Genomic DNA, 16,846 nt, shown 5'->3' on the forward strand with positions numbered 1-16,846 from the left:
TATATTCTATAAGTCTTTTCATTAAAACTTAAAATTAAAAGATGGGGAAAATCAGTCTTCAAGTTGCAATAATAGCGTTTCACCTTACGAGAGTTGGTTTTTGTTTTTGTAGCCAAAGCCTTCTACCACCCCAACTTCGCCTCGTCCTCAAGCACAGCCTAGCCCATCTATGGTGGGCCATCAGCAGCCAACCCCAGTTTATACTCAGCCCGTTTGTTTTGCACCAAATATGATGTATCCAGTCCCTGTGAGCCCAGGCGTGCAAGTAAGTCATAGAACCTAACGCTTCTTTGCTCCCCATGCTTATTTGCTTTGGACACCGAGGGCTCTGCAGGTGCACAGAGACTGGAGGCAGCAATGGCATAACAAGTGTTTGGACAGGGGAGACGTGCAGGGGTGTGGTGTGTGGTTGGTGTAAGGACCTAAATCTGAGAGAGTTTCTGATGGGAAAGATGGTTTAGATTTACTGTAGTTTGGGGTTTGTCCTTCTAGTTGTGGGTGTGATTTTGTTTTTTAATGATTCATAGAAAATCAGGAAACTTCAGAGCCAGCTCACTAGCAATATACAGCTGAGAGAGAGGTAAAATGTGTTCCTGTTATTTTGAGAGCCTAACCTTCCTTCTTTTTTTTTTTTTTTAACCTCTCAAGCCTTTATACCCTATACCTATGACGCCCATGCCAGTGAACCAAGCCAAGACCTATAGAGCAGGTAAAGGTGAGAATATTCCTGCCTGTGTTTGCTTGTAGTCTGCATGCTGCATGAATTAAGTAACGCAGTTTATAGTGAAGAGACACTTGCGGTTCAGCTTTGACTTTGATGACCGACATTACATAAGGTATTCAGATGCATTTTTCATGAACAAAACAGGAGGAGAAATACTCATCAGTTGTGAGTATTCAGGATCTTAAAAAAAACAACTGATTTTTGACGTTTTCAATGTTAAATTTGAAAAGAGGGTTTGCTAAATTAATCTACCAAGGTTCCTGACATTCTTACTTTATACTAACATATAATTTCCCCCCCAAATCCTGAATTTCTTTTAAAGCAGAGGGCAGCTTATTTTAGATTCCATCAAAATCCCTCTAGAGGGGTGTTTCCCCATCTTTAAAATGAGTGTTTTATCTCAGAGACAGACAACAGTGTGGTGATACCAGAGGGAAAGGGGTGGGTGGAGGTAGAAGAAGGCAACGGGGGATAAATGGTGATGGAAGGAGACTTGATCTGGGGTGGTGAACACAATACAATATACAGGTGATGTATCATAGAATTATATCCTTAAAATGTATAAAATTTTATTATCACCCCAATAAATTCAATAAAAAAAATTAAAATAAGGGTTTTATAATGTAGTTATATAATCTAGCGTTATATACTTGTTGATGAAAGAGTCTTCATAGAAAAAAACAATAGAAAGTTGAATGATTTGTATAAAAGACATTTCTCGCCATGGCTGGTGTGGCGCAGTGGTTAGAGCAGCGGCCCGCACACCAAACAGTCTCGGGTTCGATTCCTGGTCAAGGGCATGTGCCTGGGTTGCAGGTTTGCTCCCTGCCCCCTGGACTGGGTGTGTGCGGAAGGCAACCTGTCGATGTGTCTTTCTCACATCTGTCTCTTTCTCCCTTCCCCTCTTTCTGAAATCAATAAACATATCAGATGCTTTTTTGATCTGGGGAATCTCAAGATTAAATTCAGAAAAATGTTAATGTATTGATCTCTTCTGTTTTCAAGTTTGTTTTTCTAAATAGATAAAACATATAACTGGTTTTCCTACTAAATTTTAGCAACAGTTACTACATTTTTAGCAAAAAAAAATTCAGATATTTAAAATAAAAACCATATTCTGTCTCTAAACTAGCAGCTACTTTTGTAAATCTGATGATTTTATGAACATACCAAGTTATACCTTTTTGTGCCTCGTACCTGTTGTAAGCAGTGGTTATGACTCCTTTCCTCAAGTGGCTTGTTTAGCATCGCACCATAAACCCATCACAGAACAGTCAGTGCGGTAACAGATGTGACGAAAGGGCACACACAGCTTGCAGCCAGCTCTTCTAGGGGAACGGGAAGGGCATATAGAGAAAATATTTGAGCAAAAATCTTTTTTTTTTTTTTTTTTTTTAAACATATGCTTATTGATTTCAGAGAGAGGAAAGGAGGAGGGAGGAGAGAGAGATAGAAACATCAATGATGAGAGAGTCATTGATCGGCTGCCTAGCCCGCAACCCTGGCATGTGCCCTGACCGGGAATCGAACCCCGATCTCCTGGATCCTAGGTCGGTGCTCAACCACTGAGCCATGCCTGGCCGGGCGAGCAAAAATCTTAGTTGGAGCTTTAATGGGGGGACGACCAGAGGTAGATATCTGTGTGGAATAATAAAAGACAAAGTAATTTTTTAAAAGAGCTATTACTTGGAAACCTACATGACAGCATGTGATTTCTGTGTTTGGGAGAGCAAGAAGTTGTTGGAGAACACAGTGGTGGGAAATTAAGAGAGATGGAGTTAAGATTAGTGTTGGGTCTATTTTGGCTTTTTTGTTGTATGTTAGTTTTTCTTTGAATAAATCCAGTGCCCTTCTCTAGCGAGTGGTATTATAAAACAGGGATTCTCTAAGAAGTAGTATGAAGGAAATGTCTCATAGTGTGGTCGTGTTTGGGGGTTCATCATAGAGGCTCTCTCTAAGGAAGTTGCTTTCAAGCTGAATTGCCAAAGCTGGGAGTTGGGGGATCAGTGTTTGGGGCTGAGGAACAGCATGGGTGGTGGGAAAATGACCCAGAGTGACTGAAGTGGTGGTGGTGGGGGCGGTAATAGCCTGGCACCAGAGAGGCAAGCAGGAGGGCCAAGTCCTGCAGAGCCTTGTGGACGTGTCCGTGTATTTTGTGCCATGAAGATGCTGGTTTTTTACGCTGTTACCTTTCCTGCAGTACCAAATATGCCCCAGCAGCGGCAAGACCAGCATCATCAGAGCACCATGATGCACCCCGCCTCGGCAGCAGGCCCCCCGATCGTGGCTACCCCGCCAGCTTACTCCACACAGTACGTTGCCTATAGTCCTCAGCAGTTTCCAAACCAGCCTCTTGTTCAGCACGTGCCACATTACCAGTCACAGGTAAGGCTGACAGGACCTAACCCATAGTTTTTGTTCCATTTAAATAACTTCTGATTTTAACTTTTACTATGGTCAAGGGGTTTTCCGTTACATCTGGTGCTTTTTCTTATGCTGTGGCTTTTTTTTTTTTTTTTCAAAAAACTCAATTACTGTGTTTATTTTTTAATGTTTCTTTACGTTTATTGTTGAGATCATTACTGATGTCCCCCCTTGATCCCCTCTACCCCACATCCATCCCACCCCCAAGCCCTCCCCACACCGATGTCTGCATCCATGGGCCATGCCCATAAACATTCAAGTTCCCTGATTAATCTCTCCCCACCCACATCCCTCCCCGCCTTCCCTCTGAGATCCCTCAGTTTGTTCCAAGCTTCTATGTCTCTGGATCCACTATGTTCATCAGTTTATTTTGTTTATTATATTCCACATATAAGTGAGATCATTTGGTACTTGTCTTTCTCTGCCTGGCTTATTTCACTTAGCATAATACTTTCTAGTTCCCTCCATGCTGTGCCAAAGGCTAAAAGGTCCTTCCTCTTTACAGCTGCATAGTATTCCATGGTGTAAATGTGCCACTCATCTCCTGATGGGCACTTGGGCTGTTTCCAAATCTTAGCCATTGTAAATTGTGCTGCTATGAACATAGGGGTGCGTAGGTTCTTTGCAATTGGTGTTTGAGGTTCCTTAGGATATATTCCTAGAAGTGGGATCACTGGGTGGGGACTTCTAATATATATTGGAAGGTTGTTGATTATTTTAATTATTTCAAAAGAAATAGCCCAGAAAAGTTCTAGATTTTTCAGTTGTTTTTGGAAATCCGGACACCGTGGCGTTAAGACATCTAACTAAACTCTGCTTGAATGCATCTGCTTGATGTTTGTCTTTGTTTTTGTCTCTGGACGCAGCACCCTCATGTCTACAGCCCTGTGATTCAGGGCAATGCCAGGATGATGGCACCCGCAGCACACGCCCAGCCCGGCCTTGTGTCGTCTTCCGCGGCTCAGTACGGGGCTCACGAACAGACGCACGCGATGTATGGTAGGAAGCACTTTGTCTTTCTCAGTGTGTGACTATTTAAAACTGTTTTAAAGCTCTGAAAAGATACTGTTTGAGAATAACGTGGCCTTTGAATGACATTGAGGGTCAAGAATCTAAAGAAAAGATGGACCCATTTCTATCTCTTACCTGCTTAAGACTTGGCCGGTTATTTCTCCTTCTTTTCCTGAAATTCCTCTGTTCAAACATCTCCCCGTTAACTGAGCATAACAGTGTGTGTCAGAAAGCGTCTTCTGTGGAGAAAGGTGTCTTTCTCCCCTTCCTCCGCAGTGCTGTCATTTGGCATATCCTGCGTAAGGCACGCAAGGAAGTTTCACCACAGCGAGCGCTCCTCCCAGCGCTCCTCACCTCCTGCTTCGGGGTCACTGGCTTTACGTGCGTTTATTGCTGTTTGTTATAACGCTATCATGTCATGCTGTATTTTAAGTGGTCAAAATTGTGTAATATTAGATCCTCTTTAGACATTTACACTTTAAATATAATCAATAGAAACAGTAGTAAAATGAAAATAAGTTTTCTATGTAAAATTAAATATACGTAAGAGTAATTACTAATAAGCAAAAATTACCGTCGTAGTTTCATAGCTGGAGAACTTTGTACAGGCCAATTTAGCAGCTACCTAAAGTTCTAAAATAATACAGTTTTCAATGCTGAGAATTTTAAACAGATTTCCACTTACATCTGTGTAATATAGAATTAATGGGTTTTCCCATCTTTATGTTTTAGTAAAGATGTTTTCCCATCTTTAGTGCCAGTTTTAGTAAGATGTAGGTTTTGTCTTGGGCCTTTCTGAGGTTTTGGCATGTCCGGCTTTGGGAGTGCAGGAAAGATTTCAGTTTCTTCATGCAATAGAAAAGAACACCACAGCAGTGAACTTACAATTACATGTAACCACATGGACGTTTCATTTTTTAAACCTTTTTCAAGTCTTTGAATGACTTGAGAATGTAAAGATTTTCATTTTTTAACTTTACAGGAAGCTTTCTTGTCACTCGTAGCCCAGCGCTATGCTTTCTCCCTGGAGGCGGCTCCTGTTGCACAGGGTCACTGACCTGACACGGTTAAAGGTGTTATTTTTATAATGTGCAGATGTCTGATTTTACTTTTTCTACATTATCACTTAAAACTTTCTATTGTGGATTATGCACTTTAAATAAAAATGATGTAATTGCTACATTTCTTTCAAGAAGCCCATTCATAATTTAATTGAAAAATATACCGGCAGACTGATTTGAAGTGTGATTTTTTGTTGTGATCTCCTGTCATTGGCTTGCCTTTCGTTGTTTTAACCAGGACTGAGGATGTATGAAAAGGCACCATTGATTTCTCACATTGGCTTTTATGCAATTTGTATACATTTCAACAATTTTCCAGTTTGTTAAAGGCTTAGGTGAAAAGTTCATGGTGATTGTTTTATATTTCTGGTGAATACATCATGATTTAACAAATGGGAAAAAAACATTTCTTCCCTTCCTTTTTCTGGCACACTCCTCTTGGAATAAGACCTGAGACTTTGAGCTAAAGTTTCCATTGCTTTTAGAAGCTAGCTGTTTTGCGCCCGTGATTTTGAGACTTTGTAGTGATACTGTAATGTTGAGCAGGATCTTTCTCCTCAGTGCCAGCATCTGGCTCTGACTTTGGGATGGGTGTTCATTGGTTTGAAACAGCCTCATTGGTTCGAAACGGCCTGCACAATAAATACTGTTATTTGGGGCCCTAGTGGTTTTTATAACTACCTCCCCAGAACATTTCATTTGAGAAACACTTGGCCTTGAACCCTGAAGTCCATTCAAGTACTGGTAAATAGGAAATACTGCAAACAAAACAAAACAAAACACTAGACTTAATATACTAGACATCAGCGGCAGTTTTTGTTGTGTTTTTTTTTAATATCTTTATTGATTTCAAAGAGGGAGACATAGAAACATCAATGATGAGAGAGTCATTGATCGGCTGCCTCCTGCACGCCCCCTACCGGGGATCGAGCGCACAACCTGGGCTTGTGCCCTGACCAGGAATCAAACCAAGAGCTCCTGGATCCTAGGTCGATGCTCATCCACTGAGCTGCGTCGGCCGGGCATGGACAGTTCTTTAATGCCAGGAGAAAGTGGCTCAACCAAACCTGAACTACTTTCCTGCAATTTACACAAGTTGAATTTCCTGGATACCTGTCGATGAGGCTGGTGAGGGCAAGGCTGTGGACTTCATATGATTGCTGCTTGTTAACTGAGGTTCTCTTGGATACTTCATACATTCAAAAGAACACTAGGGAATTATTTTGTTCTTTGCTGTCATAAACCATAATTTAATCTGCTAAAGCAAGTTCATTAATTCTTCAGTAACTCATTTATTTTAGATCTTCTAAATCCTAATTATTGCCAAATACAGACAAATTTTAAGTATGTTATTTTAAACTAAGACAAAACTGTTGCATAGAAATGCTAATTGTATACTCATCTCCTTTGAATACTTTATATTTTGTATTCCCAAAAGAACCAAATATTTTGATTATGTGGAGGTTTATTTTTAAGCTACCTCCTCTCTAGATTTTTAAAACTTTTTATATAAACAAAAGAATATGCACCCAGATGTTAGTGATAGTTATGTCACCCTTTTGTCATTCATTAGTTGGTATGGTCGTAGCAAAGGCTTTGAGACTAGAAAGGACCAGTAATGACTGAGAGGCTATTTTAAAATTTTTAGTATATTTAATATAAATATGCTAACAGATTACTGAACAGTTGTTAGGAGATACACATACATTCTGAGTGATTGCTGACCCTGTTCTCTCCCTAGCTCTCTTAGAGAGGACTTTGATCACAGACTTCATCTCTCTGATCCTAATGTTAACTTTTATCATTGCCTCAGCCCCTCCCTCCTAAGAAGTTACTTTTTGTTTCCTTAACGTCTAGTTTTCTAATTCATCAGCTTTGTTTTATGGTGGCGGTGTTTTCCCTTTCAGAAATAGCACTAATGAAACTTCCTCTACATAGAGCCATCAGGAAGAGTTAGGTCTAGAATCCTTTTTTGGTTTGTTTTTGGTAGTTTAATGCAGATAAATGAGAAAATACAGCAGGCAAAAAAACTTAAAATGCACCTATTATCTCTCCACCTGACAACACCTGTTAAGATTTTGATGCATATCCTTTTCGACTGTATTTAAACACACATACCTATATGTAGTCGTTGTAATAAGAAATGATACCATACCCATGTTTAACGTTACTGTTACCATGTTTCTAAATGTTTGGATCCAGTACCAGAGGCCTAATAAACATCTTACAGAATGATGACATTCTATTAATAGTGATTTGCGGAATTGTCTTTTGAATTAAATTGGGTAAACTTTATTTTATTTGGTATCAGGTTGTTTGGTGGAATGCCACGTTGGTCTGTTTATTAGATAATAATTTTATTACTGTTATTTAAGGCAGTTAGCCTGCAGACTTGACACCCAGCACAGAAGAAAGTGTCTGCCTTCAGCTCTATCATATTTAACTTTGTAGCGATCTTTAAAGTGCTGTCGTCTCTTGTAAAATAAGAATGAGTTATGCATGAATATAAAGAATTCACTAAATATGTCAACCTTTCCAGAAAATTAGGAAAATGCAGACCTCAAAAGGCTAATTTACCTTTCTATTTCCCAAATTCAGCATGTCCCAAATTACCATACAACAAGGAGACAAGCCCTTCTTTCTACTTTGCCAGTGAGTTGGGTTTTTTATACTAATTTTAATTGAACAGTAAAACACTTTTTAAAGAATACATGTTAAGGGAATAGACTTGTTGAGCAATATTTTCCTTGTGCCAGACAAAATTATTAAAAATATGTGTATCTGTAACTAATTCAGAGTTTTTAAAAAGGAAATATAACCCAGCCTAAGAAAGCTGGGGTAAAAAAATTGAGTTGTTTGAGAAATTAATTTTTGCATACCAAGCAAACATGTGACTGTTTTGGAAATGCCTAATATTTTCCTTGTGTGAAAAACTTCTGAATAGCTTTTTTTTTTTTTTTAACCAAGCCACAAACTTAGTATTAAAAAAAAAAAAATCTTTAAAATGGGGGTTTTTTTAGTATTCTGGTAAGAAATTTATTCTTACAAGAGTTTTGAATTGAAGAGGGTTGAAAAACTAGGGGAGAAACATTTCTGTCTGTCTTTTTAGTCTTTGCATGACTGAAGGTTTAAAATATTTAGGTAGCAACACCTCAGGATGTCTTGAGTTTAAGCAGGAAAGCATGACCTACCAGAGATTATCTTTGGCAGCACCCGCCCCTCTCACTCCAGTGAAAGGTAAATGATTGCTCCTACAGGGAGGAAGTCTGGGCAGAGCTTTTGGAAATGAACTTGTAAGGTGTGTTTTCTCTATTTGTAGGGCAATTTTTCAATAAATCTGGTCATGGGCTTTTGATATTTGAATAGGAACGGTACTGACTTACAGAAATCCTTTAAAAATTTATGTTGGTAATGTGTCACTTTATGTGAAATACTATATTCTAGGGGACATTAAGGATTAAAATTTTATTTTAGAGACTAAATTTTGAATTATTTTAGAATGACTCAATGTCTGAATCTACTAAATGCTAGATTTTGAAAAGCCTTTGGAAAATATTTGACTTAAATTTTCATTAATTGTGCCATGACTTGGTATCCAAAAATAAGTGTATAAATATTATCTGTGTGGTGCTAGGAAATGTTAACAAATTTAATCCTTTAATAGATGCTCTTTAAAAAGGAGTCTTGCTGTGTCTATACTGTTAAAGGAAACTGTGTATGTGACGTACTATGTAAAAGACAGTGCCAGCAATTAATTGTATTATTTACTCAGTTTGAGGTCTCACATATAGTTATCCTCACCATCTTACTGTCTCTGTTAGTTTTGGAGCCAGTTTCCTGGTAAGTAGCTTAAAGGTCCTTAATCATCACACCTAAGCATTAATTCCCTTGCACAACTTCCCTTAAAAAGGAGCATCAGCACTTGTTAAAAGAAACTAACAGCGGGGCTGCTATTTGTCATTAATTTGCCACTTCAGACTCCCCTCTCCCTTTTCTAAGCCATTTTGTCATGGTTTAGTCTAGTTGCCTTTTACTCCCCTTTTAAAGAGTTTTCAACTTTCCTTCACTTCCTTTTTTCTAAATTTAACAGCAGATTTAAAAGTTGGAAGATTTTGTTTGGCTTTGTTTCATTTTTAAAGTTGTGCAGTGCTGGTGATCTCTCAGAACTTGTGCATCCAAGGTCAAAACAAAAAAACCTACTTACAAATTAAACACATGGCTTTCTGGACTGAATTGGCTTCAGTAAGATCCTGGCTTAGTAAACTATTTTTGGAATGTGGTTAGTGTTAGGAGGATTTGAAAAATCATGTATTTGGAGTTTTGAACATTTATATCAAGGAAGACAGCAAGTAGGAAACTCGTGGACCAGGTCTGGCCCAAAAAAGGGACACTTCTTTGACTTGCTTGACCTAATTCAAGTTTCATGAAGGCAGCTGAAGTTTTATGAATAGAAGTGTTTAACTGATGAGTAGCTAAATCAAACTGTTGAAGAAAATTCACTTTATTGTTAACCTGTCTGAAATCTTTAGCTAAATAACGAGCATGTGTAATAAGAGCAGCTAAATGATAAACTTCGTAAAGCTCAGAACTGCCTGCCCTTTGCTCTCCGCTGCTTTTTCTCCGATTCTGTTCAGTTGTTTCATTTACTCTAGATTGTTCCCTTTTGTTTCTTTTCTTTCCTTCCAAGGTTTTTCCCCCTCAGCCTTTTTTTTTTTTTTTTAAATCCTCACCCAAGAATATGTTTGTTTATTTATTGATTTGAGAGAGAGAGAGAGAGAAACATTGATGACCGAGGTCAAACCCACAACCTTCTGGTGTAGGACGCAGCACTCCAGTCCTGGGGCCACCCAGGCTGGGCCCCTCAGCCTTTTAACTTTCATTCTGTCCCTCCTTTTTTTGTCTCCTCCTTCTGGCCTTTCAAGGAACCGAACTACAGGGTGTCCCAAAAACATGTAACAGCTGATGGCTCAGTTTTGAAAATGAAATGTATTTTAATAAGCATTGCCTTTATAATTATTCAAAGTGTGTGTGTGCATTTTTTTGGGACACCCTATATATTTTTATTAGTATTGAATTAATTAGCTAGCAACTCAGTTTTCATATTTGAGGAAGAAAAGTTGTTCCTGGGAAAGGTACTTGCTTTGTATCTTTTAAGCAAGAAGATGAACAAAGGAAAATAATTCTAATTAAATTTCCTTCAGTTTTATTTGCAGCTTAATAAGAACTATAGATTACATCTGCTTTATTTTTCTTATAATACGTTGCCGTTTAGGGAAGGGGGAGAAGGAGGGATTTTTAAACAAAAGCCTAGCTGGAAGTATATACGTACTGTGAAGGTAAACGAGGTATAGCTTCAATTACTTTATCCCATAGGCTTTAAATACTGGTAAACCGTCACAGAGATGCCTCTTAAAAATGCATAGTAAGCCCAGCCAGCGTGGCTCAGCGGTTGAGCATCAACCTAGGATCCAGGAGATTGCAGTTCGATTCCCAATCAGGGCACATGCCCAGGTTGTGGGTTCAATCCCCAGCAGGGGGTGTGCAGGTGGCAACCAGTCAATGATTCTCATCATTGATGTTTCTCTCTCTCTCCCTCTCACTTCCTCCTCTCTCTGAAATCAATAATTAAAAAATAATAAATTAAAAATGCATAATAAAATGTATTTTATCTTTAATTTTCTTTAAGTAATTTCAAGATTTTGACATTCTTCTAATTGGTGAATAACAATTATGAAACTTCATGGTCATGCTAGAGTTTATTTTTTTATTTTTTGTTACTTTTTGTTTTCTTAATACTTTGGTTATAAGATAATTAAAAGTGAAATTTAAAACTTTTTAGTCCAAAAATTTCTTAAACAGTTTTAAAAAACAGGATCTCTGGGATCCTATATTCTGTTAAACCTCATAAATAGAATTTGGGATTCAGGAATTTCCCCAGATTTAGTATTGCTGCAAATGAACCATTTAAGAAGCTTGGAGCCAGGGAGCATTTTAATGCCCATGATTTGAAGATGAGGGAGCACGAATGACTGGACATCACTTTCCAGTAGGACTCTGTGGCAATGGAATAGTGGTGCCTAATCAGCACTCGCTGCAGGAGTTCTTTCCGTTATTTAAAAATAAATTTGAAAAATATAAGTGTAAGATTTTTACAATAACAAAGATTCGAAATTTATGTCAAATCTTTTAGACCAAGTCAGTGCCTAGATAATTGGAGGGGATCTGAAAGTTAACGAGCGTGATGGTAAAGCATGGCATAATTTTAATAAGCCCGTAAGTTAGAAGACAGACACTGACTGCTTTCATAGGCTCATGGAACTATGAAAGCAGAGTATTTTTCCTAGCTCCTAGAAAACAGTCACTGGCTTTTCTTAAAGAAAGCACCCAGAGAAATATTGTATATCAACTATACTTAAATTAAAAAATAATTACAGGAAAAACTTTTTAAAGACAAAAAACACACCCAAAGAATATGTTAACTCTTATAAGTTAGGGAAATTCCCCAATGTATAAACAAAAGTGCTTTCTTTGTTTAATCTGATCTGGGCATTATGCCCACTCTGGCGTTGGCAGTGGATGCACAGGTGATCCTAGCACTGGCTTTTTGCCTTGCCCTTCCCTCTTTTAAAGATACATATGCAGTTGGGGCCATAAACAGTTAGGCTAGAGTGTTGGTGGCCTTTGGCCCTGCAACGTCAAGCGTTACAGAATTGCTTTGTGTGCCTAACCCTCTGCATAACACTGACATGGGACTCACCCAGAGTTCTTTATTCTGGTGGCCCTCGCAGCCTTGCCTGTTAGACTGCTGGAGTTGGGGTGCCTGATCCCAAAGCAGTGCTTGCTTCTCCCCATTACCCCCCTATATGTCTGTATATGTTTGGGCTAGCTTCTCAGGGATTTTAGGAGTAATTTGAGAGAAAGCTGGGAGTCACGGGTTGCTAGAACACTGTCCTCAGCTCATTGCTACATCATTGCTTGTATCAGTGTGCTGTTGATAGTCACTAGAAGCAATTAACCCATCTTACTGCACTTTTTATTCTCAAATCGCTTTTTGGAAAGACGTGAATAAATGCATCTAGACCTACTCTCCCTGTTTTATACCAAGTATGGTCCATGCTGAGATTCACAAAGAATTGGCTTTGGGTTCTTATCTTTAATGAACATGGTTTTACTTAAACTAGCTCATTCTGTTTCCTTTGAAGTTGCTCTAACTAGTAAAATTCTTTCTAATGGTCCGGAATCTTTGAAGAGACTTCGTTTTCTACATGGTTTAGGTAATTCTATTTACTAGATTTTTATAAAGCAAAGTGAGAGATCCTTGAACGGGGAGTGCCCATGGGGCTTCTGTGACCGAGAAACCGTTGTGGTCATTGGCCTTGAGGATAGAGCCTCGACCTTGCCGCGTTCCTTGTCCAGCCCCTTACCTCCAGGCCTGAGGTAGTCTGTGCCATGGGACACTGCGCAGCTCCAGGGCAGTAGCATGGTGAGGTTAGCCAGATGATGGCCTTGAGCTACAGTGCGTTCGCGCGCGCGCGTGCGTGCGTGCGTGTGTGTGAGAAAGATTGAGTTGTTTCTGCCTGTATTAAGTTACCTTTTCAGGAAAACCTAGTGACTGTTTTAAGAGTAAATCTTAATTAGATTTTAATATAACGTATACAGTTGTGTTATCAGTAAAATGCTAGTTTGATTGTTAAGCAATAACTTCACATTTATTTTTTTCATGAAAATTGATGGTTTAGATGGAGTAAAATGTAGAGATCGATAGCAGCGTAAGTTAGGCTCTGAACATCGAGAGAGCTCAGTTGACAGGCATAGAGGAGCGGCTGGCGTCACCACGTCATTGTACACACTCCTTTTTCTTTCACTCCAGTTTCCACTGGCTCCCTTGCTCAGCAGTACGCGCACCCTAATGCTACCCTGCACCCACATACTCCACATCCTCAGCCTTCGGCCACCCCCACCGGACAGCAGCAAAGCCAGCATGGTGGAAGTCACCCTGCGCCCAGCCCCGTTCAGGTGAGGAGACCTGCATCCCTGCTTCCTCTCCAGGGCCAAGCATCCCCTTCCGTGCCTGGCAGGGGCTGGTACTCGTGAGCAGGACACCTGGCTGCCCTGCCTCCTGGGGCCAGTGCACCACTCTGCAGGCTGCCCCAGGCCAGTTTTAAGCCATATTAAGAGACATATTAGGAATATGGTGATTGTGTAAGTTTTGGAAACATCAGCATTAAAAAATCAAATTTAACAGGATGAGGAATTTGCTCAGGGATTTTTTTTTTTATTCCTGATGTTACTGAGTTATTTTTCTAGTTAGTTTCTTGAATCATGTTTGTTAACAGGCGGTTAAGGATCCCTGACATCTGTCAGTTCCCTGGGGCAGTGGTCTTGTTTCACCCCTGCCTGGTTGAGGGCTTGTACCCCAGGAAGGGTCCCTGAATAAGCCCTCCCCTGCCCTCTCACTGTCTGTCCCGCGCTTGCCGTTGCCCCCACCTTTCATGGGCCCAGGGGGAGCCTGTTCTCTTGCACAAGGCTCAGTTCTGGGTGACCCTTGACTGCTTTTCATTTAAAAAGTGTTTTTCTTCATTCTTTCTGTCACTTTGCAGCACCATCAGCACCAGGCCGCCCAGGCCCTCCATCTGGCCAGCCCACAGCAGCAGTCAGCCATCTACCACGCGGGGCTTGCGCCCACCCCCCCATCCATGACACCTGCCTCCAACACGCAGTCGCCACAGAATAGTTTCCCAGCAGCACAACAGACCGTCTTCACGATTCACCCTTCTCATGTTCAGCCGGCCTACACCAACCCACCCCACATGGCCCACGTACCTCAGGTAAATCAGCTTTAGCCATCTTTCTGTCACCACCAAGTAGCATAGGAAAGTTATCAGATAAGCAGCAAAGAGCCGGATGCTCTCCAAGCTAGGAAGCCCTGTGTGTGATCTGCCTGTGTCCTTACTCCCGCTCAAATACATGTGATCTGGCCCTAAATGATGTTTGTGTGGTTTTGTAATGGATCAGTGAAGCTGCTGATTGGTCAGTCCTTTAACGTTTTCCAGCTGAGACCCTATAAATATCTATGACTCTGGAATGCAACCCAGTCCTTTCCTTCCTGTGTCTGCTTTCTATGTTTAAATAGCTTCATTGATTATATATATGTGTGTGTCTACATATATATATATAATCTCTTTTGCACACGTACGCCTGCGCACACATGAAGTGTGTGGCAGAGAGGATGAACCTTCACAAATCTTAACTCCCTGAGTACCTGGGCCTGTCAGCTAGAATGTTGGCCACGTGAATTCCAGAGAAATCCCTCCTCGTTTTCTCTGGCTTTCCATACATCCGTTTTGACCATATGTTGTACTTCTTGAAAAGGCTGGTGCAGTGTAACGAGAGCTGAAAGCACCCAGGTGTCTCATTTTCTTACAGAGCAGCCCTGGGTGCACTTTGGAGCTCACCTCCAGGGTGATCTTCTAAAGGTTGAGAGGTGTGGTTTTTATCTCAGTGGTTGCTGTCTGCATCAGCTTCTGACAAAAGTCCAGTGCAGTCCAGGGCCAGGGTGGATTGTCTGAATGAGGAGAAGGGGCTGCACGAAGCTGGGCTCTGACACTGTCCTGAGGCCCGCCCGGAGCTGTGAGGGTGATTGGCTGTCCTTGACGTCATCTCTGCTGCTTTCATACAGCTCTTAGGCAGGTCTAAGCTAGACTGCCTTGCTGAGCTCCAGTTCATGTCAGACGGTGCCACCGCGGCTCTGGCGTGGTGGGGGCTGGCGATGCACCTCAGTGGGTGCTAACTCAGGTGACCTTGTCATGGAGCCCACAGCTCAGGAGTTTGCAGTGTGGTGCATGGCAGTGGGCAGTTTGCTCTGGACTCTGGATGGCGGGGAGGGAGCTGGTTTGGTCAGGTGAGGGCCAGCGTGGTTGGCTGAATCAGGAGCCTCGTGAGAGCCGGAGTCCTGTAGATGTCTAGCAGAGGCTGGTGGCTACGTAGGTGTGTGAGTTTACATGGAGGTTGGGGTTCCTAAAACCTCACTTTTGTGTTTTTGTGCTGAAAGAGCAAAATGGATTAACACAGGGAAGCCCAGATACACCCTGGGCCCACTTGAATATGAAAGGTAATGAAAACAGCATTTGATTCAAGGCTTTTATGGTCTGGAACTGTGCACAGTGTGGGAGGCAGGAAAACGGCTCTTCCTGGCCCTACCCAATCCCTGCAGAGCTGGGAGCTGCCTGTTTGGGCTAAAACCTTCCCAACTTGACGGTGAGACCAGGTTGAATCCCTGTTGCTCGGTACTGGGACCCTGGGCTGGCCTGGATTGTTGCTTACTGCCCCCATCACCCTGGAGCCTTCACTGCAGCCTCCTCCTCCTGCTGCTCCGTCGGCGTCTCTTTTAGCAGAGCAGAGCTGCCCGAGCCTCTTCTCACCGCCCTGGCTCAGCCTTCACTGAGGTGTGCTGGTGAGCAGGCAGGAGCGGGGGGCGGGGCGGGAGGCCAGCAGGGAGAGTGATCCCTAGGACAGGATCTGACAGTTTCCACTTACGTAACAACCTGCTTCCCTGTTCAAAAGGAACATCCTTGTAAAACTGCTTTGGGCCCCACGTGGAAGCCAGGTTCTGAAGCAGGGTTGCACCTCGCCTGCCAAGCTGGCCACACATCCTTGGGGTCGGGGTCTGATCTTTGCCCCACATACAGAATCAGTGATCAGGAGTCTTGGTGGCTCGGACATGCAGCCCTGGTTCTGCCAGGCTCCTGGGTGCCTGCTCCCTTGGCCTCGCAGGATTGAGCTGATGAAGGGTGAAAGTGTCTGTAGGTCAGTTATGTTCCACTAGGGAGCATCCCCAGGGAAAAGAAGGGGCCCTGAGGGCCCACTGGGGCCCTTTCCCGAGAGCCCCAGCCCCACGAAAGGCACAGTTGACATGTTGTTTAAGTGGAGATGTTGCCTGTATCCGTAAAAGAGCTCTCTGTTTCAGGCTCATGTACAGTCAGGAATGGTTCCTTCTCATCCAACTGCCCATGCGCCAATGATGCTAATGACGACACAGCCACCCGGCGGTCCCCAGGCCGCCCTCGCTCAAAGTGCACTACAGCCCATTCCAGTCTCGACAACAGCGCATTTCCCCTATATGACGCACCCTTCAGGTGAGGCGTGTGTGTGCAGGGGCCGCCGGGCACCCCAAAGCATTCTGCTCGCACAGGTCGAATGGCAGGCAGGGCAGCGCTTCAAGCCCGCATCTGAGAACTAGCAGACCCGTCAGTGTGCACAGGAGGGACTGTGATGCTCAGCCAGGGTCAGGGCCTGAGGCTCCGGGCCGAGTCTGTGTGTTCCGCTGGTACCGGTCTGGCTTGGTGAGCAGCAGCGGCAGCATCTGTGGAGTGATGCCGCCTAGGACTCAGTTGGCCTTCCTTGTTACGAGAGGCTGGGCAGGGCAGCCGTTTCCTTCCCACGTCCCAGCAGTCTGCTTGGGGGGTCAGGTCACCACCACGAGTTTGATTGTAGCTCTGGAGAGGACTGCTGATGAGAAAGTGCTGTGTGTGGGTCGGTGTTGAGTGTAGCACGAGCTCCAGCCTATGCCCTGACAGGGAGAGGCCCTGACTGTGCGCTGATCCTCGATGGCTGCCATGGTGTTCCT

The 16,846-nt window shown here is 42.4% G+C and overlaps 1 protein-coding gene across 10 annotated transcripts in view; it reads left to right on the forward strand.

Annotated features, from left to right (window-relative positions):
- ATXN2 (ataxin 2) overlaps positions 1-16,846 on the forward strand; it is a 58,501-nt gene that overhangs the window by 40,753 nt on the left and 902 nt on the right. For 3 of the 10 annotated variants that reach the window (XM_081123576.1, XM_081123575.1, XM_081123583.1), the window contains exons 17-24: positions 113-265; positions 649-715; positions 2,925-3,109; positions 4,015-4,147; positions 7,819-7,872; positions 13,091-13,236; positions 13,821-14,048; positions 16,187-16,355. In XM_081123576.1, the coding sequence (XP_080979702.1) occupies positions 113-265; positions 649-715; positions 2,925-3,109; positions 4,015-4,147; positions 7,819-7,872; positions 13,091-13,236; positions 13,821-14,048; positions 16,187-16,355 (1,135 nt within the window). The remainder of the gene's footprint in view (positions 1-112; positions 266-648; positions 716-2,924; positions 3,110-4,014; positions 4,148-7,818; positions 7,873-13,090; positions 13,237-13,820; positions 14,049-16,186; positions 16,356-16,846) is intronic. The other 7 variants (XM_081123574.1, XM_081123579.1, XM_081123577.1 and 4 more) reach the window with 7 other exon arrangements.

The sequence above is a fragment of the Miniopterus schreibersii genome, assembly GCF_964146895.1.
Source record: "Miniopterus schreibersii genome assembly, chromosome: 20".
In the NCBI taxonomy this organism is placed as follows: domain Eukaryota; kingdom Metazoa; phylum Chordata; class Mammalia; order Chiroptera; family Miniopteridae; genus Miniopterus; species Miniopterus schreibersii.